Here is a 25655-nt window from a genome sequence, read left to right on the forward strand (position 1 = left end):
GTGTTTACTGAACGTTCTCCTGGGCCAGACCCTGTGCTGGGCGAGGGGTGGGTAGAGCCGTGAGCAAGTCGGCGGGGCCCGCTCTGGGTAGTGTGACGGCCACTAGCCACCTGGGGCCACGGAGCCCTTCACATGTGGCTGGCGTGACGGAGGGCCTGACTTTTTCATTTTATTCCATTTGAATGAATTCGATTTACCTTGCACATGTGTCTTGTCACTACCTGGTTGGATAGCACGGTTATTAAGTTGTTAAAATAACTTGCTGGTTACTGTGTTCTGTGGCGTCATTAGAAGCTTAAAACCTTGTTTCAAGGGCACCTGGGTGGCTCAGTGGGTTAAACATCGAACTCCCGATTTCGGCTCAGGTCATGATCTTGGGGTCATGGAATCAAGCCCCGCTTCAGGCTCCACCTGCAGCATGGAACCTGGTTGAGAGTCTCTCTCTCTCTGTCGCCCTCTGTCTGCTTGCAAACGCTTGCACCCCTCTCTCTCTCTCTCTCTCTCTCTCTCAAATGAAGAAATACATCTTTTATTTTTATTTTTATTTATTTTATTTTTTTATAAAGATTTTATTTATTTATTCAACAGAGAGAGATCACAAGTAGGCAGAGAGGCAGGTGGAGAGAGAGAGGAGGAAGCAGGCTCCCTACCAAGCAGAGAGCCTGATGCGAGACTCGATCCCAGGACCCTGAGTTCACGACCTGAGCCGAAGGCAGAGGCTCAACCCACTGAGCCACCCAGGCACCCAAGAAATACATCTTTTAAAGAATCTTCTAGCTTCACTGGAGGAGCTACAAAGACCTTGCTCCCTCTCTCCCTGCTTAGCGAGCACAGGGAGGACAGCGACCAGAGAGCATTACTGGTGATTTTTGATTATGACGTGACATGACATGGACATTAACACCACTAGTTTCCAGGTGGCTTCATTCTGGATCTGCACACAGGCCCGGACCTATGGGTGTGCTGTTCTGAGGCCCGTTTGATCTTCCTGGGCTTACACACTTGGAGATGTCCATAGGACCCAGCACAGTGGGAGTGCTTGTCAGAGGCTTGGTCGGGCTGGGGGAGAGCCTCCCGAGGTCCCTTGCTCAACTCCCCCATTGTGCCCCTGGGCAGAGGGAGGCCCAGAAACCTGCATGACCTGCCCACTGTCACAGCAACCAAAGCTGGGCTGTACTGAGGGACACTCTGTGGCCCCAAGGACACGAGCAGCTGGGTGGGTTTCCCCAGGGACGGTGAGGTGGGTATAAGGGGTGCTGGGCTCACCAGGAACTGCTCTACGAGGCAGGGAACGAGACTGGGGCTCTCTGGTCCCAGCTCCACTGTACCCTGCTGTGTGACCTTAACCACCGTGGTCCCCAGCTTCTTGAAGGGTAGATGGTGATTGGAATTCCCTCTTTGATGGGCCTTTAAGGTCTGCCTGTCATCAAATACCTAATCAGATGGCCACTGCATGGCCAAGGAAACTGACTTTTAAGTAGCTTGTGAATGGCAGGCTGTTCCTCAGACCCCACAAGTTTTATGGTCTCCGTTTTGAGATGGGATTTCTGTAAGTGCGACCCCCTAAGGCATCCGTGGATTCTTCAGACGGTGTTCGTCCCCTGGATTTGCTCCCGGGGGACGCTGGGATTTGCAGGGGGAGGTGGCGCTGTTCTAGAGGGGGCCGTGTTTTCTGCCTGGGTTCTCTTCCAGCCAGGGGTGTTTGTGAGAACACTGGAATCACAAAGTGGCCCGCGGCGGAGAATGCAGCCAGAACAAAGGCGCCCTCTCCCCGCCGGGGGCCGGGGGAATACTAACTAGTTGACAGGAATTTTAATATAAAACTCTGCCTCTTCCTTGTCATTCTGAGGTTTCAGGAAGCCTTCGGGCTTATCGTGCAGAGGCACACAGCACAGACAGGGCCTGGGGAGGTGAGAGGTGATTTCCTGCCATTCTTCTGCGGGGCGGGCTTCCCAGGGCGGTCATGCCAGGCTGACGGGGCGCAGTGCGGGCTCCCACTGCCGGGGGAGAGCTGGGGTTTCATGGGGCGGCAGCCGAGGCGGGACCCGCAGCCATGAGCCGCCTCAGTGGGCTCTGCAAGGTGTGCTCGGAGCGCCGCTACCGACAGGTGGGTGCTCGGCCCTCTGGGGGTACCCAGGGGTGCCCGGAGGGGGTGGTCAGGGTAGGGGCTCACCTGAGCAGGCCTTCTCTTCCCATGAGGCCTTCCTTGCTTCTTCCTGCTCCTTGTAAGTTAACTGCAACCTGGGGGGGAGGCTAGAGGCCGGAGTGGGCCTGGAGGTCCACCCTTTACCCACGGCCCTTCTCTAGGGGGGCCCAGGCCCCGCCTGGCCTCATCCTAACCGTGGACATGGTGGTGTCCTTGGGGAGATTATCTAGTTGATTTTCTGTTATTTTTATCTGGGGGCAGGGTGGGTTTTAAAACAAGCATCTCAAGCCTGAGATTGGAAATGGCTGAGCAGCTGGGTTTTGTGTTTTTCCTAACTTTATACTTCCATGAACTTTCTCTCCCCCGGATGGGACAGGAATGCCTTGTCCTGCACCGTTTGTGTGGGAGCATGTGTTCCCACGTGTGCTGGTGTGCACGTACGTATGAAGATGGGGTGTTTCTGAGTGTGTGTGTGTACACATGACTTCCTCCTTGGTAGCTGCGATGGAGCCCTCGGCTGGAGCCCTCAGCTCCGGAGCCCATCCTCACAGAGGGGGCTCGGCTCTCAGCTTCCAGTGCTGGGATGTGGGGTGTGGGGTGGGGGGGGAGTGACCATCTCTTGGCTTCAAGGCTTTTCTGGAACTGCGTTGGGCACTTTTTCTTATAAATAAGGAAGGGGGTCAAGGAGGGTGAAGGCAAGGGATGCCCAGATTTGAGGACTGTCCAAGCTGATGGGAGCTCAGGAATGGTTCTGATTTTAAAAGTATGAAGAAACCCCTCTGTGTATTATAATGGCCAGACTGGAAGGTGGGTCCTGACTCCTGCAGACAGGCAGCCTTAGGTCCTAGGGAGATGCCCAGAGTGGCCTCCTGCACCGCGGCTTGCTGCCATTGGACCCTGGGGCCCTGGGACCCCACCTGTTCTCCCGGGCATCCTCCCTAGCCCTCGGGACCCCGCCTGTGCTCCCCGCCCCCCTGGAGCCTGGCAGAACAGCTCCCAGGACACCAGCAGCTGCTTGCAGGGGAATGGGGTGGAGGGCTCTGTTTGGGAGGTGGGGAAATGTTTGGTCATCTTGGGCCTGTGGGCCGCCAGGCATGGGTCAGGGCGGGGCCTGGGGCTGAAGCTCAAGACAGATCCTAGTCTAGGAACCTGCCCTGGGTTTTGAGCACCGGCTTTTGGGCCTTCTTGAGCTGTGCCCTTGAGCTTGTCACTAGATCTCTTTGAGCCTCAGTATCCTCGTCAGAAGAGAAGGGACGGCGGTGTCCAGCCAGGGTGCTCTGGAGGGCACGGAACACTGTGTAAAAAGTGCCTGGTGCAGGGTCTGGGACATACATATAGGACAGGCTCAGGTAGGGAGGGGGATGGAAGCCTGGGTGTGACAGAGGAGCAGAAAGCAGGCATGAGGGCGGAGGTGAGGTACTGGCCTGGGAGAGATCTGGGAGCAGTGACCGTCCCTGCCCTGGACAGGAAAGAGCAGGGACCACCCCCAGGAAGGACGGCCTCTGCCAGGAGCTGCCGAGGTCCCAGAGTCTGGGCTGGGCTGCTCCCCTCACCTCCTGACACTGACGCCCTGGGTCACGGAGGAGGACTGAGAACTGGGGGCTGCCACTTCCTCTGTTCAGGCCTCGGCTTCCTTCTCTGTGAAATGGGTGTATTAAAACCAGTCCTGCCTTCCACTCAGGGCGGCAGCGATGGTCCAGTTCTTTGGGCACTCTCCTCTCAATGCAGTGAGTGCTGTGATGGACAGAATGTAGTCTCCTTCCTTTATGTGGTCCTAGCCCTCACATGGAGCCAGAAAGGGAGCTTGCTTCCTGGCACCCTTTCCTCTTCCCTTCCTTCCCAGCCCCCAGCTGACTTGGACCGTTGTCTGGGCTGGTTCTTAATGAGGCTGGTGCCTTGGAAGGCAGAGGGAGTTCAAGGCCACAGTCCCACCTGGATAAGGGGACCAGGGTGTAGGAGGAGGAGGCTGTTTTGTGGGAGCACATCTCTTCTCTCCAGATTCAACTCTGGGGACCAGTCCCCAAACTTCTAGCACTGAGCCCATGGGCACTAGGGCATTTGTGGAGCTGGCACCCCAGGCAGGGGGGCTATGGCCCCTGCTGGGGAGGATGGGGAAAGGTCTAGAAAGCTTCTGGAGTCCCAGCTTCTGCCTGGGCTAAGGGTGGGTTGAGAGGCCCCATGAAGTCCTCCCTGGTCACATGGAGTGGACGGGGCTCCTGACAGCTTCCCTCAGCCTCAGCCTGGGCTTTCCACAGTCACTCCACAGTTTGTTTTTCTTTCTTTCTTTCCATTTTTTTCACTTCCTGTCTTAGCCGCATGTTTTCCCAGAATTCTTATGGGAACAGGGTATTTTCCTGCCCCCTCCCCCTTCCCCTTGTCTGTCAGATTTCCTGTTTTACAAACTCGCTTTGAATCCAGGCCCAGGGCTGGTGGGAAGCAGGGCCTCAGGGGCCTCCCCGACAGCCTCTGAGGGCCTTGGTCACCCTGCGTCCCCCGGCCCTCCCCTTCCTCATGCCCGGCCTCTGGGACAACTGGTAGGTGAATGCCAGGCGCCCAGCCTTGAAGACAACCTCTAGAGGAAGGAGTCTCCTGACAAGGCCAATGGCCCTTGACCTTTTCCAGCTTGCTGAGCTGTCTTCTTCCTCAACCTAACTGGGACACCCTCCCTCGTGCCTCACCAGGGTCCCCTCTGTGTCCACTTCTTCTATGGAGTCTCTTGGGACCCCAGTGAACCCTTCTTCTGACTTTCCCTCCCCTAGGTCTGTCGCTCTCATACACCTGCTCTGAGCAGCCTAGAATCCCTCGTCGGGCAGGCAGGGCCTGGGCCTTCTGTACCCCACCCACAGCCTGAAAGGCAGTGCACAGAGGGCCAGTGTAACAAGGCTGAACTGAACTGAGCCAGCAGACGGCCCTGCGCCCTGCTGTTTCCTGCTGCTGGTGGGACGGTGCAGGACTCTCCTCGCGAAGCACTTGCTCGTTTCCAAGCCTGCCATCCAAAGTCAGACACAAAGAACTGTTTCCAGCTCAGTTCTTGTACTTTGCTCCAGTGCATGTTGCATCTTTTGCTTTGGAGAGAGCTGCAGATTCTTGTGGCCCTCTAGGAACCAGAGATCAAGACCTTGTGCCTCTATACCTCAGCAGAACCTGGCGTGCATGCAGTAGGGGCTCGATAATTGCGTGTTACTTGGAAAAGAGATCCAGGTGGCAGGGCCCTTTCAGGGAATTTCTGGAAGTAGGGTTGTGGATCTGCCGTGCAGCAGACACTGCAAGGTCGGTGGCTAGTTTAGATTCCACCAGGGGGCCTGTCTGTGCCCTTACCTGCCCCCTCCCCTGGGAGTCCTCCCTCACTGGATGCCTTGAGGCCCCAGCAATGGACTGCCCCAAGAACCTAGCACTTGTTCCCTGACCCTTGTCCTGAGGTTGTATGTGCATCTCCGTCTTCCCTCCCTTGTGCTCTGGGAGGGCAGCACCCCGGTGGGCCTTGTCCCTGGGACCTCGGCGCAGGGCCAGCCCTGGGCTGATACTCTGTGAACCCTTGGGGGAAAGAAGGAAGGGACCAAGGAGGCAGTGGGTATGGGCAAGGTGGAGGTGGGCAGGTCCAGGGGGCTCTTTGGATTGGACCATGTGTCTACGGGGCCTGAGGAAGACGAGGTTTGCCCCGCCAAGGCTCTGTCTGTCCTGGACCCTTCTGCCTCAGCCTGGATTTACCTCCTGAGCTCCCAGCCTTCCTGCTTGGCCCACAACCCAGTGCTTAGGATGCCTGGGCCAAGATGGGGACAGCAAGGGCTGGCCAACCTCCTTCTTGGCTCCAGCTCCCTTGGAAAGGAGGGTGGGTCTGAGCAGGGCCTGTGGGCTTCCCGACCTTAGAGCAGAGGCAGCAGCCTTGCGGCTTCTGGGAGTAACCGTGCAGGGCTGTGTCCTAGATCACCATCCCGAGGGGGAAGGACGGCTTCGGCTTCACCATCTGCTGTGACTCTCCGGTTAGAGTCCAGGCTGTGGATTCTGGTAAGTGTATCCGCGGATGCCAGCCCCGCTTGCCCACCGCGCGCCTGGCTTCATGTGGGATCTAAATGGAGAGCCCCAAACTGGAGTGGTGTTCTGGTTTTTCAAAACAAAAGAATAGTATTTTTAAATGACCACAGAAGAAACTGAGGTTTATGAAAATATATCCACATTTTTGTTCTTTTGATCAAAATGAAAATAGATTTTTATGTTTTGTTTCCCAATCACATTAAATGGGAGCTAAACCTGTATTTTCAGTAAAGGTTGCATGGGAAAACGAGAGTCGTTTATGGACTTAATTGGGAATTGGTATTTTACTCTATTCCCAGCCTGATTAGCACTTAAAAATAGGTATTCCGTCTGTTATTTTTCACAAAGACTTCTCCTTTTTGTGGAGGAGAAGTCAGAGCTTGGTGATCTGGGTGCCCCCCCAGCCCCCCCGTGCCTGCATGCGGATGGGCTCAGGACTGGTGCTCAGTGAACAGTGTTGAAGGAATGAATGAAGTATGGGGCAACAAGAAAGGGTTCTCCAGGGGACGGGAGGCCCTGGGGAGACCAAGGCAGGACCAGGCTGGAAGGGCGGACAGCTGAAGAGTGAGCAGGCAAAGCAGATGAGACGGCGAAGGGGTGCCTTCCTCCAAGGCCCCTGAGAGCCACCGAGCTTGGCATTTCACAGGTGAGGAAATGAAGAGGCCAGTCTGCCCCGTAGTGAGGTCACTGTGGAAGCCTTGACTCTAGGCCCACGGGAGCCCTTGGGTGGCCTTTCTCTGTCCCCACAGGAGGTCCGGCGGAGCGGGCAGGCCTGCAGCAGCTGGACACGGTGCTCCAGCTCAACGAGAGGCCTGTGGAGCACTGGAAATGCGTGGAGCTGGCCCATGAGATCCGGTGACAGGGGCGGTGGGGGGCTTCGGGCTAATGGCATGCCTCCCCCCAGCCCCAGGCACAAGGCCTCACCCTCCCCTCCTCCACGTGGCTGTGAGCAATTCACTCTCCTCTGCAGGGGCGTGTCTCAGCCTGCAAACGGAAGGTGCAGGCTCCAAGCACTTCTGCATCCCAGAGCAGACAGTGGGCAAGACACTCTCACGGGGGTCCTGTGGATCCTGCGGTTCCCGTCGCGGCTCCAACGGCCGCCCTTTCTACTCTAGCTCATTATCTCTGTGACTTCAGAGCTCAGCCCGTTGTTTTTAAGGGGCGGGTAGATGTTGCAAATGTTTCAAGTGCATACTTGAAAAATTATTCTTTAGAATGTTTGGGTCCCCTAAGTTTGGCCCCCTGGGGTGAAACTCTCATGACCATTTTAGGTATACTTCTAGAATGACTGGACCGTGGGGTTGCACGGAGGTGGCTGGCTTGCTCGTCCTTGCTTAGACTCTGCCCGTGGCCCACATAACTAGTTGAGTTTGGTACTCTTGTTTAACCTGGCCTTGGCCTTGGGGTCCTTCTCAGCCACTGCCAGTCAGCTAGACTTGACTGGTTAAGTGAGGGACACTTCTGCTGTCTCAGCTTGAGACGGCCCCTTATCTCCCTTCCTGCCCACCCGCTAGGGGTTCTCTCCCCTTCCCCACTCCTCTTCTCTGCTCTGTAGGCCCCTGTCCTGGCTGACTTGGCCCAAACTCAACCTCTTGGTGTCACCCCCCCACCACTGCAGGAGCTGTCCCAGTGAGATCATTCTGCTTGTGTGGCGCATGGTCCCCCAGGTCAAGCCTGGACCAGACGGCGGGGTGCTGCGGCGGGCCTCCTGCAAGTCGACGCATGACCTCCAGTCACCCCCCAACAAGCGGGAGAAGAACTGCACCCATGGGGCCCAGGCACGGCCCGAGCAGCGCCACAGCTGCCACCTGGTGTGTGACAGCTCCGATGGGCTGCTCCTCGGGGGCTGGGAACGCTACACAGAGGTGGCCAAGCATGGGGGCCAGCATACCCTGCCCGCGCTGTCCCGTGCCACCACCTCCACTGACCCCAACTACATCATCCTGGCCCCACTGAACCCTGGGAGCCAGGTATGGACAGCTGGCTGGAGGAAGGTGGAGGGTATGGGTCCCCGGCCTTGCACAAAGCTGCGTAGGGAGGAGCCTGCACAGGGCTGGAAGGGTTCAGGGAGGAGGCCGGGTATGTGTTAGCTTTGGCTGCTTTGGGGAGAGAGAGCAGATGGGTCTCTGCGGCCCAGGGCACAGCTCCAGGCCCACGGGATGTCACAGGGAGGAAGACTTCACCTCAAAAGGAGGAAGAGCTTCCTGCAGGTCTGTGCTTTGTCTACAGAGGGGCATGAGCTGTGGTCAGAGGGGTGCGGACCCTGTCACGGGTGGGAACGCCGACAGACGTGACGGCACGGTGGGTCAAGGAGTACGTGCACCAAAACGTTAGTCCCATGGGACACTCTGGGGAAAAAGTGTCCCGAGGTCAAATAAGTTTGAGAAATACCCCAAACTCTCCTCCTCTTCTGGGAGATTCCCAGCGCATAGTGGCCTTCTCGAGGCTCTGAGGGTGTCTTATGGGAGAGGGTGGTTTAAGCCAGCATTTCCCCAATTCCCTTGACAGTGCCCGCTTCGTGGCCAGGTTGGTAGGGTCCCACAGTGCCACGGATCCCACGAATGCACTTTGGAACAAGCCACCATCAAGAAAGTTGGGGACGCCGACTAGGGGTTACACTAGATGAACGTTAAGGCTCTATTCAACTCTAACATTCTAGAAGATTCTGGAATGTGTAATCCCTCGAAGCACCTCCCTCTGCTCCTTAGCCTGGGTGGCTGGGTTTTGTGCCCTGAGGTGCTCCCTTCCTGCCTGGTTATCCCTCCCCATTCCTGGAGCTGAGGTGATTCTTGTCTTCTTTTGCAGCTGCTGCGGCCTGTGTACCAGGAGGATGCCATCCCCGAAGGTGGGTCTGTCCTCTGCTGCCGTCCCCACCAAGCCCCAAAGAGATGTGAGCTCAGCTGTCAGGATCCCCAGTGCATTGACACAGACTCTCTTTCCCCTCCATGCCTGCTGTCCCTCCCTGAACCAGTGTCTCTCCTCCTGGGAGCCTGAACTGAGAAGGAAAAAGGAACCTTTCCATAGCAGTCTAGGACATGGTGTTCAGGATTCCGGCATTCGATTGGGACTCATTCCGTTTTACTGAGAAACCAAAATGTTAGGTGCCATAGGCCACCCAGTCAGGCCCGCCCAGAAGAGGGGCGTGGAGGGCTCAAATCGGAGCTGCATGATGGTGAACTATCCTTGTCCCCTCACTGAACCTCAGTTCATCTATAAAATGGGGCTGACAGTTCCCACCTCAGAGAGTTGTCAGGAGGGGTAAAGGAGAGACAGGCTGTGAGCAAGAGCGTGTCTACTAAGGGAGGCTACGCAGAAGATAGTTATTTTCAACCTGCAAGGGTGTCTCTGGACTGGTTCTCCTTTGGCCTTTGAATCCTAGCCCTGTGTTTTAAGAGCCAGGGAGAGAAGCTGAGCTTAAAACCAGGGCCTCCTCCCAGGATGCCCGAGATCCCAGTCTTGGTTGCTGGAGCTGGTGGGGCATTCCAGAAGGCCCTCCACGTGCCTGGCGGGGTCCAGCCGACTCAAGTCCAGCTTGTATCTGGAAGGCGGCTACCAGCCTTGCCTGGTGGTCCCATGCTCGAGCCCTTTCTCCAATGCCTACAGAGTGCCTGGGGACTTCCTTCTTTGAGAGGGGCCTTTTCCCAGCCGCTGGCAGACTTGCTTCCTTGCCATACTCCCCATCCATAGTGTGAAGTCGATGCTGGCTTCGAGCGGATACTTGGAAGAGCGCCTATGCCTTTGGGGGGAAAAGGGCTCCCATCAGGCTCAGAGCTGCTGATGGAAGGCATCTTCATTCTCTCCAGGGTAGGCCATTTGGATGGGTGAGCCTGGTCTTTTGGCAATGCGTCTGTGCTCCTTCTGGAGAGGAGTCTGATAGTTATTCAACACTGAGTTCTTAAAAAGCTTTTAGTCAGCGCATTAGGGTAGAGCGGGGTGTCTCTGCTAAATGGTGACTTCATTAAGGCAGGGCCTAGGCTAGCTCCTCTCTGCCCATCCGGTGCTGGGCCTGGGGTGTGGCAGGCAGCGGGTACTCAGAACTTCAGCCGAGTGACCGAGTGAAGGAAAATGACCCTGGCTGGTTGCTGCTGGGGTCTGCAGGTCTGTTGAGGAGCCCCAGAGCTAGAGAGGGCACCATTTTTGGTGGGCTAGCGGAGTGAGATTGAGCCCTTCTTGGCCTGACAGATGCTTCCAGAAGTCCACCCATCCTGGATCCACGTTTTGATTCCCCTCTGAGAATATAGTATTTTTTTATTTTATTTTATTTTATTTATTTATTTGACAGAGATCTCTGCTGAGCAGAGAGCCTGATGCGGGACTTGATCCCAGGACCCTGGGATCATGACCTGAGCTGAAGGCAGAGGCTTTAACCCACGGAGCCACCCAGGCACCCTGAGAATATAGTATTAAGGGGACCAAGGACACAGTCATCTAAGCTGTGGAGAGAGGGACAAGTGAGGAGATGTGACTGGGTTAATAACAGTGGTAGCTTTTTGAAGGCATTGTACGAAGAACTTGACCTTCCTTCGTTTATTCTTCATTGGTAATGGCTTTCTTCGGTATGCAAGTGTAGCTTGGGTCTTTATTAGCGATCAAGTCTTCACAGCTCCCAGTCCTGGAGTTCAGAGGAAGGGGTGGAACTGAACCTTCCCTTAAACACACTTGGGGTTCCAGAGTCTGGGGCTGTCACCGCAGTGCTGACTTCTGCCTCCTCTGGCTGGGCCGCCTGGCTTCTGGCAGGGAGGGGTGAGTTGAGCCATCCAGAGTTGACTGGGGTCTGGTGCCCTTCTGAGGCCTCGGGCGTTTGCTGCTTATAGTTGGCATGTTCCCTGGGGCTGCTGGTCCCCTCAGCATTGTCCCCTGCCCTGCAAAGGAGCCCAGCCTCAGATTTTCCAGTGCTAGACTGGGATGGCTGCCAGGGCTCGCCTCGGGAGCCAGAGCAAAGCCGAGCAATTACTGTGTTTGGTCAGTGGAGCAGGTGTTGTAGCAAAAGGGTTGACGTGGGGGTTTGGACCGGAGGATGTTAAGAGGCAGCAGGTGGGAAGCCAAGGAGTTTGACTTCCCAGAGCTCAGTAGCCGGGTTGCAACCTCGGCTGGTTTTAAAAAAAGATACTTGCAGAAAATCAGTTTTGGAGGGCCACGCCCACTTGCTACAAGTTATCCAGGGCTGTGTGGAGATGGGGCTTTCAGGCATGACCACTGCATGGGTTGGATTGATCTTGCTTTATACCCGGCATTGGTTGAGTGTCCTTGGGCAGGTCACCCAGCCAGTCTAGGCCTCAGTTGTCTGGCCTATAAAATGGGGTTAAGCACATTTTTCCCGCCTGAAGGCACAGGTATGTCGTACAGCTTATTTATGGCTCTGTAGGCCCAAGGCATAGAGGCTGTGACAGCCCCATGCCGCTGGGCTAGGGGAAGGGAAGATGGGGATTCTTTTCCAAGTCTGAGACTGAACACACAAGCCCCAGATTTTGGCCTCGACAAATGGTGCCCTTTAATTTTGGTCTGTCTCAGTCCCCTACTTGTCAGTCCTTTGTGGTTTTGCCTTCTCTGGTCTAGGCTTGGTCATGTTCCGTTAGACTATTTAGTTTCAGCTGGACCCTGTGACCTCACTCACGGTATGGTTTGAGCCCCAGCAGCCCTGTCCTCATACTGGCCCTGCTGGGTGGATGGTCTGTTAGCTTGGGTTTGTGATAATCCCTTATTCACTCCACTCTTATAAGCCCCTTCCCTTCAGGCCTGTGGTGAGAGCCCCCCCACCACCAGCCCCAGAGCAGACAAGGTGGCACTGTGTGTTGTCTCCACTTAGCAGTGGGGAAAAGTCTGGCTCATAGTGGGAAGGCACCTGTTTAGGGTTATATAGCCAGCGTCTGGGGGAGCCAGTGCTCACGTTCATGTGTCTTGTCTAGATGAAATCCAGGGCAGGTCTGGAGACCCAGGATGGGTTCTTTCAGCAAAAGGGAGAGGGCCTGGCAGCAGACACCCCTCTCTGGGGCTGGGGTCAGGGGCCAGATCAGAGGAGGGGCTGTGGAACTGCTTCCATCCATCTGTCCCTCTGTCCCTGCTCCCTCCCCCAGCCCCGGGGCTCACATTCTTTCTACTCTAAGCCACTCCTTGAAGAGGCAGGAAGTGGTGGTTTGAGTCTTGCCCCAAGATATGGCTGTGATCAGTGGTCACTTGTGATGGGGATCTGACTTGTTTTTCTCACCCGACTTGGTGAGAAGGGGCATGTGGTGGGCGTGGGCGGAGGAAGTAAGTGTGAGATCTTCTGAGCTGAGTTTTTCCTCTGAGGCCAGGACCTCGCGTTGGCGGGGAGCTTCCCAGAGATGTTGCTGGGCTCGGACCACCTGTTCACCCCTGGCTGCTGGGACTCGGGGTGGTGGTGGTGGTGGAAGGAGGCCTAGGTCCTAGGATATGGGCCAATTGCCCACCTGGCAGCAGTGCCTCCCCCCCATCCCCCCCACCCCCGCCAAGGCCATCCAGGTATTTGCCGAGCCTGAATGCAATGCACTTGGCCTCCTACCTGCTTGCACCCAAGAATCCCTGACTCTTTAGCTACTCTGTGTTTTGCTCCTCTGCCCAGTGGACAGGACCCGATGAAGACCTGCACGCTATCTCTTGTTCAGCGTGGGGGGGTGTGTCCAGCAGTGTCCCCTGAAAGAGGAGCCCCTGCCGTGCAGCCTTCTGCTCTTTTCCCTGAAGCGTTTCTCTCTCTCTCCTTTTTCTGATTAGAATAATGTGTAAGTTGGTGGCTGACCAGAGTGCCTCCTGGCTGGCAGTGAAGCCTGGGATTTTCAGACTCTGCGGGGCGCCCGATTCACTTGCTTTTCCGAGTCGAGGAGCCACCACAACAAGTGCCACAATAAGTTAGCAGCTAACCTTTGTTGTGCTCATAGCAGGTCCCAAGGAATTGTTCTAGGGCTTTGCTTGGAACGTCTCACTGAATTCTCATGGCAACCCACTGAACTCAGTTCTGTTACTGCAGTTAAGGAAACCAAGACTCTAAGAGGGCGAAGGGAGTAGCTGAAGGGCACCAAGCTAGTAAGCAGAGGAGTGGAATCTGGGCACAGCCACATGGCCTCAGAGCTGGGGTTCTTTCCTGGGAACTGGCCCAGTAGGCGCTGCTCCTTATTTTAGACCGACACAGGTGAGCCAGGCTGCCCCACCTCCCACCGCTAATAAAGGGCAGTCTCCAAAACAGCCTAGGAAAGCCCCCTGTCTCCGCTACCGCCGGACCTCCAGTCCCTCTGTTTGTGGGACCCGGAAGGCGAGGGAACCAGTGAGCTGCACTGGGCACGCAGAGGGAGCCGTGGGGCTGGTGGCGGCATGTCTGACACCCAGGGCCGCCCAGCTGACTGATGTTCTATGTGGGACTGTGGGTCCGGTGAGGTCAGATCTTCTGATTTTTCGAACGTGAGAGATTTCCTGATTTTGAAAAGCATGAGGCCAAACTGGTAGGTCTGACTTGGGCTCTGGACAGGAGGCGGGGACTGCTGACTCCACCAGCTGGTGGTTCCCGGCTCCTTCTGAGTCCCAGAGTTGCTTCTCTATGGGTCAGTACCTCCCACCAGAGTGTGAGGGATTTCCCTGCAGCCTGAGACCCTCCTGAGGCCCCCTTCCCTGTTCAGCACCTCCTGCAGGGCCCGGCACGTGGCAAACACTCAGTAAGTAGTGAGGGACCGGCCGCGTCCATGTTCTGTTTCTGCAGAGGGGCTGCCTTTGCATGGAAATGCATCATGGTCCCCCATTTCTGTTCCGCAGAATCTGGCAGTCCCAGTAAAGGGAAGTCCTACACAGGCCTGGGGAAGAAGTCCCGGCTGATGAAGACAGTGCAGACCGTGAAGGGCCACGCCAACTACCAGAACTGCCCCGTCATGAGGCCACACACCCCACATTCAAGCTATGGGACCTATGTCACTCTGGCCCCCAAGGTCCTGGTGTTCCCGGTCTTTGTTCAGGTGAGCTAGTGGCTGGTCCCAAGGGCTCCCTTGGGAGATGAGACAGAGGAAAGTCCTTTGCCCCAGGATCATTCCAGAAGATTTCCCTTTGGGGAAAGAAATGACTTCAGGTGCACAGGCTTCTGGGGGTTATCCTGAGGGAGCAGAGGTTCCCGGGGTGAGGACCAGGAGAATGAGGGGCTCTTCTTCCCGACGCCTTTCTCAATTTTCCCTTTCTCTGGGGACAGGGCAGGCATGATACAGCTACTTGTTGGCACTGCCACGGGGCCTGCTTGCTGAGGCTCCTGCTTCGTGGCTCATCCAGTGGTTTGCTGTTTGTAAATGAGCGAGGGAGAGCCTTGAAGCCTGGCGTCTTGTGTGTTCTCCTTGGTCTTAGCCAACAAGTCTGGCCAGTATGAGCTGGTGCCTGAGATTCATTTCGATGCCCCTCTCCTATGCCTCCCTCTGCTCCTCCCTTCCCTTCCTCCCCATTTCCAAACCTCTGTGTCTTCCACCCCCAGATGCCATCGGTGTGAACATACAGGTGTCTTGTCTGTGTGCGTGTACACACTTCAGAAGGAAAACCAAACAGCCCCCTGTTGTACATTCTCTATCCTTTTTCCTTTTTCAAATTGGAGTTGCAATAGGAACGTTTCCTGCGTCACTAAATACTCTTCCAGCCTTTGATCTGTAGCGGCCACACACGGCTCTAGCTCACGGACATGTATTTGTTTAACTAGCTCTCTGTTCAGATAGACTTCTGGCTCCTTCCTTTGCTACTGCAAACAGCTCTGTAATGAAAATCCTTGTGCGTGAATTACCCCTTTGATTATTTTCCTTGGAAGAGAGCCCTGGAACTGACATGACAGGGTCATGGGTCATAAACATGTCAAAGGCTCTTTATATATATTGACAAATGGCTTTCCAGAAAGACCATGTTGGTTGGTCCTCTCATCAGCTACATAGAGGAGACATGGTCCCAGGGGCTTCATTTCTGACCACGCCTTCCTTCTCCATGAAACTTTGGTGGGTGACACCCTTTGCCCTGGACGGCTCCTGCCTTTCTTTTGGTCTCTTCTCTTTCTCAGGACAGGACCACAAAACTCTTGGCATTCACGGGGGCTATTTTTCATTTTCCTTTTAAAATCTTTACACAAAATGAAAATTTGTTTTCAGAAAGTTATAACAACATTTAAATTGCAACATACGTAAACCCGAAATGGCCTAATGCATGTACAGGTGAACCAATCATTGTAAAGGTGAACCAGTCATTGTATCCGCTGAGATAAAGCCATAGGCCGCGCTGCCCCTCCGGAGGCCATGTTTCCTCCTGATCCCAGCACCCTCCACCCCTCCGGGCCTGCCCACGAACCCGACTCCTGGATGGTCATCTCCTTGCTTCCCTTTACTTTGACCGCCTCCATGTGCTTTCCTGGGGAACGTATTTTGCTCGGTCTCTTCTGGGGCCTTGCTTCTTTAGCCTCACATCCTTGGTGATATCCACCCAGGGGGTTGCGCGTAGTGGACATTGTTTCATTATCTTTCTTCCAGAACCTGCTTGGTGTTGGGTTCCTAGAAGCCATGTTATAAATACGCATGCGCCCAGGATAAGCCCTGCTGGGTCATCCAGATCCTAGGGAGCTTTCTCTGGGCTGGGCAGGGGGCAGGGCCTCCAGAGCAGACACAGGGTAGGGTGATGGGGTGGGTGAGAAGTTGGGGTAAAAATCGGTCCCTGGGGACTGCTTGCCAGGAAGGAGTCCCTTAATACAATCTTGTTCTGCATGGAGAGCAGGGACCGGCCTGGCTCTAAAGGGACGGGAGAGACCAAATCTGTCACGAGGCTCTCAGGATCCCTGGCAGTAGGGACTTTCCCCATGAGGCCAGAATAGGACAGATGGAGGAGAGTGGGGGCTGGAGGGCCCCAGGGCCCAGTGGAGTCAGACTGCAAGCACCTAAACATGTGGTTGGACTTCCTGCCAGAACATGGCTCTTATGGAGGGCTTGGTGGGGAAGGTGGCAGCCACAGTTCCACCCAGCACAAGAGCATCTGTCTTTCTGTTTCCACCTGTGTGTGAGGGGGCGTGTGGGCTCTCGGGCTGGGGGGAGGCTGGAGGCTTCTCTCAGTCTGTTGAGAAGGTTCTCTGTGGCTGGCTCTGGCATGCTTGCCTCTGCCCCACACCTCATTTCCCCCTGGCCTCTCTGAACTGCCCACACTGTTTTCAGCCTTTAGATCTCTGTAACCCTGCCCGGACTCTCCTGTTGTCCGAGGAGCTGCTGCTGTACGAGGGGAGGAACAAGGCCATCGAGGTAAGGCTTACTTACACATGTGGCTTCACCAGCATCCGCCAGGCCCCTGCCTTCTCTCTTCCTTGTGGTCTTAGAGTTGTACAGTCTCAGGGTAGAATAATCCTGAAGTCTTCCCCCTCCCTTCCCTGCCATCCCCCTCTTTACCGATTGGCTATCCAGCTTATTCTTGTACATTCTCAGTGATGGGGAACTCACCACCTTTCAAAGCTGTTTAGTCCACCTCTGATGGTTAGGACATTTGCCCAGCCCTGCAAGACATCCCATTGTTTGTCCCAACTTTCCCTAAGGAGCAGGAGAGGTGGTAGTTCACCCCAGCTGTGAGGAATGACTTTGTAGGTAAGAAGATTGGAGCTGTAAGCCAAAGAGAATATTTTGAAGGAGCATCAGTTACTCAGGTTTTTCCAGGTCTGTATTAAACCAAATCCCAAATCCTCTTCTGAGGAATAAGCCTGTGATATCTTCTGGGTTCTCACTCTGCCAGCAGAGGCCTGGGTATGGAGATCACGCCGTTCTGCCTGGGAGCTGGCCTCTGCTTATCTCTAACTAGGGGAATTTCCTTCACCCACACAAGCCCCAGAGCTGGCTCAGGCCTGTGAAATCTTCTTGGTGCAGAAGCTGGAGCCCGGGGATCTGAGTGGCCTATCTGGGGGCTTGCTGCTGATCAGGTCAACTGTGGAGCTTGGCAGAGCTGAGTGGCAGCTTGGGGGTAGAGGAATGATCGGGAAACCTGGAGGCAGGAAGCATACAGCCAGTTTCTGCTCTGCTGCTGGCTCACTGTGACATCCCTGTCCTTCCTCAGTGCTCTCATCTGAGCCAGCGGGGGTGCGTGTCTTTGAGGTAGCTGAGGTTAGTGGATCACTAAGGGCCTGTTCAGCCTCAGCCTTCTGGGGCCCTATGTGTAGTGGTGGCTAAGCGGGAGGCTGCTTGTGTATTTTCTCAAAAAGGGGACCAGAAATCTCTCTTTCTCCCTGGGGAGACCGCATGCTTATTCCCACCACACTGGCATTGCTCACTACATTTCTAGACGTCCTCTTGAGGAGCTTTCTTAGGAATCTTGGCATACGTTACTGAGAGAGAAAGACTTCATCTTGGTGCGGGGCATTTGAGTTTTAGGAAGAAAAAGTTTCTTGGAGCGGTGCTTGATGAGTAAGTGTGTGATGGAGCTAAGTCAGGTGGCCAAGGGTCAGAGAGTGAGGTGTGGCTACAAATTCCCAAGACCGAGAGGAAGGCAGAAATGGCAGCTCTCCGAAATACACACGTCTGTCTAAATTTGCTCTTTCGTTTATCCTCTCACCATTGGGTGCTCAGACACTCCGCACACACTGTGTGTTCTCATAATGTGTGCACTTTACATAGCATATCTTCACTTCGCTCCCATGGCATCCTCACGAGAGGCCCAGTTGTCCCCATTCTACAGATGAGGAAGCTGAGGCTCTGTTGAGATTGGCTGGAACCCCAGGGCCTCCTGGCTCATTAGGGGCGGGGCCAGCCTTAGCTGGCTCCTGGCTCTTTGGGTTGGAGTTGCTCTCCCATGCTGCCTCTGGCATGTTTGTTGAAAAACGGCCTGGCAAGCCCAGACTGGAGCCATAGCCTGATTACATTTATAATCCATCCCCAAAATCTTTGTTTAGGGGCTCTTCGGAGTCTTAGAACTAAGATATCCTTTTTGAGGACTGAAAGAAGTGATTTGAAAACCAAGTAAATATATTTCTTTTTCATGAGATATGCTAGGAAGCCAAGGCATGGATCTTGGGGCCTTCAGGTCAAAAACATGAACCAGTTCAGGAGGGGCTTGGAGAAGTTTGTAGAACCACAGCATTAGTTGGGACCTCCGAAGTCCTATGTTCCTGTAACTTTCTAGATGATGGTTCCAGCCAGGTTTTGATCTGGAATAGGCAGCCCCTCCAGGCACGGGTTTTGTTACTAGAGAGTGCTAAATTGTCAGTTTTCCCTTACCTGTAACAGAAACCTTTATTCCTGGAATGTTCCCCTCTTGTTCTTCCCCTCTCTTCTCCGAGCGTGCTCCAGTTGGCTCATGTCTGCAAGCAGATGCGGTCTCACACTGGGCTGCCCCACGTCACCCCCCTCCCAGAAGTACCACACTTGAGTAACATGCCCTAAGATCACAGGATTATGGACTACCCTCGCTTACATGTTCAAACAATAGCTGTTGAGTATCTACAGGGTAGCCAGGCCCTGAACTCAAGGTCACAGGGGCATTATGGGGCATAAGATGGACACACCCTTACTTTATGCACTGACTCACTGAGTTTACCATTAACTAAGGCACCAAGGTCTTTTCTGCAAACTCTGCCTTTAGGCAAGATCTCCAGAGGAAGCTTGGTTAGGGCTACTTGGGAGAGGTGAACCCCCAAGTTGCAAAGATTTCCTAACCAAGCAAAACCCTTGACCCTCTGCGAAAGCAGATGTATCCTAGGAGCAGATGTGGGAAAGACACTTGGTGGTTCCCGTGGCCTGTTGGGGAAGACAGCAGGTAACTGGGTGGTGGAGAAGGGCGTCACGCCACTGTGGGCTGCTACAGCTCCTTGTGGAGGAAGGCCAGCAGGATGCTGGTGACACAGGAGAGGGGCCCCCCTGGCACGCTTGCCCCTCTGCCCTGCCTCCATCTGTGTGCCAGCTCTGTCCTTTCCCTGACCCGACCCTTGGGGAAATTCTCCATTCAGGCCTTAATCACTTCCTGTCTAGACCACATTCTCAGCTCTGGGAATTGGGGCCAGAGGGGCCTGGAGCTTTTCTCACCTTGCCCATGCCTCTTCCCCAGTGGCTGTCCACCTAGCTCTCTTTGAGCCTGGGACATTTTTTGACATTTTAGGTTCCTGGCAGACTGTGCCCCCCGCCCCGCCCCGCCCCCTGCCAGCTTCCCTGAGTCTAGAGGTGACTGCCAGGTTTCTTTTGAGTGGGAAAGCCTACAGGTTTGCGTAGAGAATCAACCCCTGAGATCCTTCTCAGCTCTTAGATCATTTTCTACCCTTAGCTTCTTCCCTTAGCTTCACTTTGGGTCTCCTTTGTGTTTCTGTTTTGGTCCCTGCTTGGATTGTTTCACGTTCAGGGGCAGGACGGCTGTAGGCATCTTGCTACCCCTTCGTATTGGGAGAGGTTAAGGGTCAGCCAGACCTGGGCAATGGTCCCTGGCTGTGTGACCTTGGACAGGTCACTTAACCTCTCTGAGCTGCAGGATCCACATCTATAAATGAAGGCAGCGATGTTATTTATAAGTAAGAACCCACTGAGCAGAAAGAAAGAACTTAACAGATGGGGGCTTCTTTTAGTCCGTGTTGGGTCAGGACTGTGGTTTGGAAGAGGTCCAGAGAGAGTCACTGCCAAGATCCCTCCCAGCCCACAGTTTCGGAGCTCTTGTGTTTGGTCCCCATTGGAGAAGCTAGAGTTCCTGAGAGCCTCCTGCTCAATGACACCCCTGTTGTCTCTGGGGCCCAGCTTCCTTCCAACCTGTCTGTTTGCACTGTGCTCAAGAAGCCAAGGGGTCCTTTGAAAAAAAATTATATATTTTTAAATTACAAAAGTAATAGACTCTCTTGTCATACGATGCAAATGAAACAGAAATGTAGGAAGGGAAATTGTACTCGTGAAGAGTGGTATCATAGACATGTAAAAAATGTACACATTTACAGTTTTATTAGACAAAACTGGATTGAGCTGTAGGCATTTTGGCACATTGCGCTCTTTGGTTGTAGATGCTGATGAGATGCTGTTGAGCACATCCTTATAGTTTCATATTAATTTCATGTGCAATTCATATTACATATCCTTGTAAGTAGAACATTAGAGGTGGACTTCTTAGGCCACCTGGAACAGTCAGAGAGCTAAATGTCACCATGTTAACTTTCGAAACTGCAGCAACCGTCCCGCACACGCTCACTGTGGCCTTTGGGGGTGCACGCCGAGCCCTCTGGCTCTGACTCTTACCTCAGAGGAGATGAAGTGTCAGATTTTGACACCTCAAAGGGAAGTCCACAGAATTAATAATATTTTGTTTTCTTTGGAGACTCTAAAATTGGATTTTATTGCTTTTAGCTAAAGGCCACTGCAAGATTTACAAAACAAAGAACAGTGTGATCTTCAGTGGCATTACGGGATCAAGCAGATTTTTTTTTTGGCCTGAAACTATGCTAAGCATGCCTGTTGGTTTACCTATAATGTCTAAAAATAGCATTCGCCTTTTATTTTTGGAGCAGCTAGTGAATAAAAGAGATAAAAGTCACATACATGTCCGTTTTGGAGTGTAAGTAACTGGCTTTTTCTCAGGCTGATCATGCATTAATGCAGTTAAAATTATCCTCGAGGAATGTGATAAGAAGACCTTTTACTGCTCAATGCTTCCATTCAGTCTGCCCAGGGCTGGTGACAGAAGCCTGTGAGGGACCGGGACAGCGACACTCCCCTATCTCTATAGACAAGAAAACCAAAGCTGGGGGTTCGGGGTCCCTAACCAAGTGTTCATGGCTCCGGAGTGGGGAGCCTCACGACTTCTGGCTCCAAGGGCAGTGCTCTTTCAGCCAGCCGTATAGAGGAGAACACAAGCAAATGTGCCAACACCCCGCAGCTCGAGGGTGGCGCCCAGCCAGCGGCTCTGGGAAGTCAGAAAGATGGCCTGGCAGGAGGTGGGCGGTGGAGAGGCCTGCAGGGGCCATGTGTCACGGGAGGTGAGGGTCGGATTTTATCCATCTCCCCGCCCCTCCTCCCGCCCACTGTGAAAGTGTAGAAAATACTAGAGCAATAGGGAAGTCCTGGTTGCACATCATGTCTCTGTCCTTGGCGGAGGCCACACAGAGAGTCTGATCCTCGTTCTGCCCGAGATGACGAGGTCCCCTTACCCAGACCTCCCGGGAAGGCTGTGGCCGCTGGGCTCTGGGCCAGCAGAGCGGCCAGTTCAGTGTGCTCCGTGGTGATGCAGGTGACGCTCTTTGCCTACTCCGACCTGCTACTCTTCACCAAGGAGGACGAGCCGGGCCGCTGCGACGTCCTGAGGAACCCCCTCTACCTCCAGAGCGTGAAGCTGCAGGAAGGTAAGTATGTGCCCCAGGGACGCCGTGCGCTCCTGCCTACTTGCCCCGAGTCCCACTCCTCCCAGTGGCATGGATGCCCCGGGGCTTCCAGCCATCAGTGGGGCATCTGAGCATATGCGGTGGGGTCATGTCCAGCTCCTGGGGCTGTGGGGCTCTCGGAGGCCGGCTCCATGCTAGGCTGTGCAATCTGAGCTTCGCTGGAGGCTTCTGGTCCAGACAATGTTTCTGGGAGGTGGTGGGGTGGAGCCGGCTGAGCTCTGGCCTCCGACAGACCCATGTCTCCATCTTGGCCCTGCCCCCCATACCTGTGACCTTAGGCACATCTGATTTAACCCCTTTGCCTTTGCTTACGTGTAAGCAGGGCTCCCGGTGTGGGGAAGACAGTTGTACAGATTTGGGAAGGTCGTGTGCAGAGGGCCTGGGCCACGCCAGGTCCCCAACCCCACTTACCACACACAGCCAGGACCCGAGAGCACTGCTTGTATTCCTCCCAGCTGTGTCGCCCAGGCCAGAGCCCCAGGGAGCAGGGGCAGGGGGAGCCTGAAACCGATGTCCCCTGCAGACCTTCCACAGTGCCTCCTCGGCCGGGGACCGGGAAGCCTGCTGGGAGTATCTGCTGAGCGGTTTGGTTTGGCGCCTGAAGTCTCTGCCGAAAGGGGCTTGATTTCCTCTCCCAGATTATGAAAACAACAACAGACCTGTTTAAGCACGGGCAACAGGGGCAGAGAGGAAAATATTACCCAGTGAAAGAATTCTGTTTTGACGGGTTTTGCTCCAGGAAAACTTCCTGCCTGTTTGCGGACCCGTCCCAGGTTCCTGAGTGTTGGGCACCCCCGCTGTTCTTCCTCCTCAGAAGCCCAGGGAGTGTGAGAACCTCCACTCTGGCTGCCCCACAGGAAGTCACTTATAACTTCTCCTTCCCTGCCTCAAACTTTCTTCTGCCCACTGGCCAGGGCAGCTCCTGAGGGGAAAAAGCCAGTCATCTCTCTTGGAGCCGGCCCCTCCCGCAGGGCGGCAGGGAGCAGCCCTTTGAGCAGATGCAGCTCTGACCCTGGCTCCCCGGTGCCCACCCAAGAGGGGGCAGGTGAGAGCTAGAGCGACTCGGCCCTGGGTTTCACTGCCCCTCCCAGTTTCCCTCAGACCCAGCTTCCCCTGCAGCTGCTGATCCCCTGTCCCTGTTGCACCCCTGTACGTGTCCTCACATGCACAGTCATGCAGTGTAGCCCCTTCCTCTGTGGCCTGCTCACCCCAGCTCAGACAGTCAGGACCCAGGCAGGGGTGGGCCTATCGGTAACAAGTCCTGACTGATTATGAGAACCTCACCCTTACCCAGTTGTGCTCATCGCCCAGTCTAGGGCTACAAGCCCAGGACCCTCATCTGCTCAGCCTCCTGCTAGAAGGAGGGAGGGGAAAGAAGAGGGGCTCCACCTGCTATGCTTTGTTGGGGGCTATTGGGGGGGAAAGAGGGCAGTGGAAGAGCTGAGGGTAGTAGCTGGGACTCTGGGCTCAGCTCTGCAGCTAACACGCTGGGTGACTTCAGCTGGTTCTCTCCCTTTTCTGGGCTCTGGTGTCTTGGACCGTGGAAGATGGTTTGGACGAGCCCTTGATGTTCTTTCCCAGCTCTGACACCTCCACATGGACCCTGAGGCTGCTGTGAGATGCTGGACGGTGCCCAAATGTCCTACCTCCACCCCTTGGAGTGCGGTTGGGGGTGCTTGGCTGGGAATAAGCTGGATCTTCCCCTCCTGGAGCCCTCAGACCCAAGCCTTGAAGTTAGAGTCAGCGTGAGCTCGGTCTTCCACTGGGTGGCAGCTGGTCAAGTGGGTGGTGTGGGGCCTGAGGTGTTGCAGAGAAACCCTCCAGATGCTGAGCTTATGTGAGCAATAGCCTTGGGCAGGCATGGCTTCCTGGAGGTGGAGGCCACATCCTCTCTGGGCCAATGGTGGGGTGAGGGTGGCCCGGGCCCGCTCTCCTCAGGAGGGATGACCACGGCCACCTGAGCCTCCTGGACTGACACGGGTGTTGGGGCATGTGTGCGAGTAGGCGTGTGTCCTGGGCTTGCTGGGACAGTTGGGTGCGGATGCGTTGTCATGCCCTTCCCGGTCAGTGTCAACCAGCCAACAGCGAACGTGGTTCCTCGGGGACATGGCTCAGTGACACTGAGCAGTCAGGTGCATGTCCCATCCCTGAGATTTTGCTCTAGGCCCTGCCTCCTCCCCTGAGACAGGCTTGTGGGTCCAGTGTCCCCCTCTCCTGCAGTCAGAGTTGGAGTGGTGGAACCCAGTGTCCTGAGTCCTGGTGCCCGTCTTCCGGCCCATGTCCCTGGCCCCCACAGACACCTGCCGCTGCAGCCAGGGCCTGAGTGAGGGTTTTAAGAGGTCCACGTGGGGCCTCCACTGGAGCTTCTCATGGCAGAATGGTACCTGATGAATGTGGCTTATGCCTCCCAGCTGTGTCCCTTTCAAGTCAGCATGTGGGAAAAGTTCAGTCTGGGGCAAAGAGGATGGGAATGAGGAGCACACGTGGCCTTTCCTGTGGGCTAGGGCTGGTGAGGGCTTTTCCCCGGAAGGCGAGAATCTACCCCACCCAAGGACCGATGACTCCCGTGTGTGACTTGCCTGAATGGAGCTTGGCTCTCCCGGCCAAGCGTCCTCCTAGGGTCTAGCACGAGGCTCAGAACATTGCCGGTGCCCAGTGAATGTTGCTTGACTGAGTGAATGTGTAACTGACTAGGAGACTAGAAGCACTGCCCAGCTTGGGGGCTGGAAAGCACCTTTCTCCACAGCTCCCAGCTGCTGGTGGCCACTTAAACCTTAAGCCAGCCCTCCTCCTGCCCAGCATCCCCCCAGCTTCAGCAGCTCTGAACGGCAGTGTAATGGGAACAGGCGGAGAGCTCGTGCTAACAATTGGGACATCTCTGGTCGTCCCGGGCCCATTGTGGCCTCTTCCTGTCTCTGTCGCCTACTGGCTTTGCTGGTCTTTGTGTTTCTCCCTCCCTGGGTGGCCAGCATCCCGCCCACAGGGTGTCTTCCTGGCCTGCTCTGGTCTCTCAGGATGGCCTGGAGATGTCCAGCTGATTCTTGGGCTCTCCATCCACCCTGGGGAGCCAGGTGTGCAGGCTTGGAAACCCAGCGGCTTAGGTCCCAGCTGCTGGAACGCTTGGAGTTAAATTTAGTCAGTTGACATGTGCTGAGTGCATTCTCAGAGCCCACCTGAGAGCTGGCTGCCAGGTGATAGCAGGGGGAGAGACACGGTCCCACCTCTGGGGGCGTGCAGATGTATAAACCGGTGCGAGGGAGGGGGAGCAGAAATGGGACACAGGGGTCAGAACACGGGCTTTAGAGGCAGCCGTCCTGGGTTCAAATCTCAGCTCCGCCCCTCACTCACTGCATGCCTGTACAGCTTGTTTTCTCTCCCGGGGTCTCAGTTTCTGCAACTGGAAAATGGGAACAACATGTCTCCTGGCTTGTCACACAGCATAGGGAAGGCTTGGCCGATGGTTGAGTTTGGGACCTCTGACTAGGCTGGAGGGGGCTCTGGGAACATGACAGAGGAGTCAGACTTAGGAGGGGAAAAACATCTCTGTGCCTCTGGACTCTCTCTGCACAGCCCACAGTCCTTGGTAGGAAGCAGGGTTCACCCAGGGGCCGATGACTTCTGTGGAATTTCAAAATGGTGACGGCAGTTGGACTGTTGGATGGAAAACCCAAATGTGGGCTACCTCTGTGTCCCTTTTTACTCACCCCACATTTCCACACTCTGGAAAGACCAGAGCCCAGACTTGTGTCCCAGAAGGGCTCCTAAAAGGGTGAGGTTGCTTGCCTGGCTCAGCCACCTCATGGCCTGCTGCTCTGCAGCTGTGGCTCCTTCCTGGCACCCTGGGCTCCCGAGGCTTGCTGTCCCTTTATGAGGCTCCGAGCCATGCTGAGCACTGCCCCCATTCCGTCCTTCTCTCAAGTGCGGCCAGCACAAGGCTGTGACATGGAGCAGATTTCAGGGGCGGTTCGGGGTAATGTGGGAGGGTGGTGGGCAGGACGTGTCACGGCCCAGGAAAGTTGTCAAGCAGTCATCAACCACCCCTCACTGTAGGGAATATGTCTGAGTTTCCCCCCAACCTTGGCCTCCTGTCTCCCTGAGGCTCCCCTCTCCTTGGCTTCCCCCCCGCCCCTTCTAGAGCCTTCTATTCTCTCA

General features: G+C 55.2%; 1 protein-coding gene across 5 annotated transcripts in view; it reads left to right on the forward strand.

Moving 5' to 3' along the window:
• The window catches only part of RGS3 (regulator of G protein signaling 3), a 116222-nt gene that overhangs the window by 29177 nt on the left and 61390 nt on the right, over window positions 1–25655 (forward strand). For 3 of the 5 annotated variants that reach the window (XM_032865662.1, XM_032865664.1, XM_032865661.1), the window contains 7 exons: window positions 6070–6151; window positions 6928–7033; window positions 7797–8148; window positions 8984–9023; window positions 13937–14133; window positions 16336–16419; window positions 21353–21464. In XM_032865662.1, coding sequence (XP_032721553.1) covers window positions 6070–6151; window positions 6928–7033; window positions 7797–8148; window positions 8984–9023; window positions 13937–14133; window positions 16336–16419; window positions 21353–21464 — 973 coding nt within the window. Of the gene's footprint in view, window positions 1–1805; window positions 2108–6069; window positions 6152–6927; window positions 7034–7796; window positions 8149–8983; window positions 9024–13936; window positions 14134–16335; window positions 16420–21352; window positions 21465–25655 lie in introns of those variants that run through there. The other 2 variants (XM_032865668.1, XM_032865663.1) reach the window with 2 other exon arrangements.

The sequence above is a fragment of the Lontra canadensis genome, unplaced genomic scaffold, assembly GCF_010015895.1.
Source record: "Lontra canadensis isolate GAN:19392208 unplaced genomic scaffold, GSC_riverotter_1.0 scaffold30, whole genome shotgun sequence".
Classification (NCBI taxonomy): domain Eukaryota; kingdom Metazoa; phylum Chordata; class Mammalia; order Carnivora; family Mustelidae; genus Lontra; species Lontra canadensis.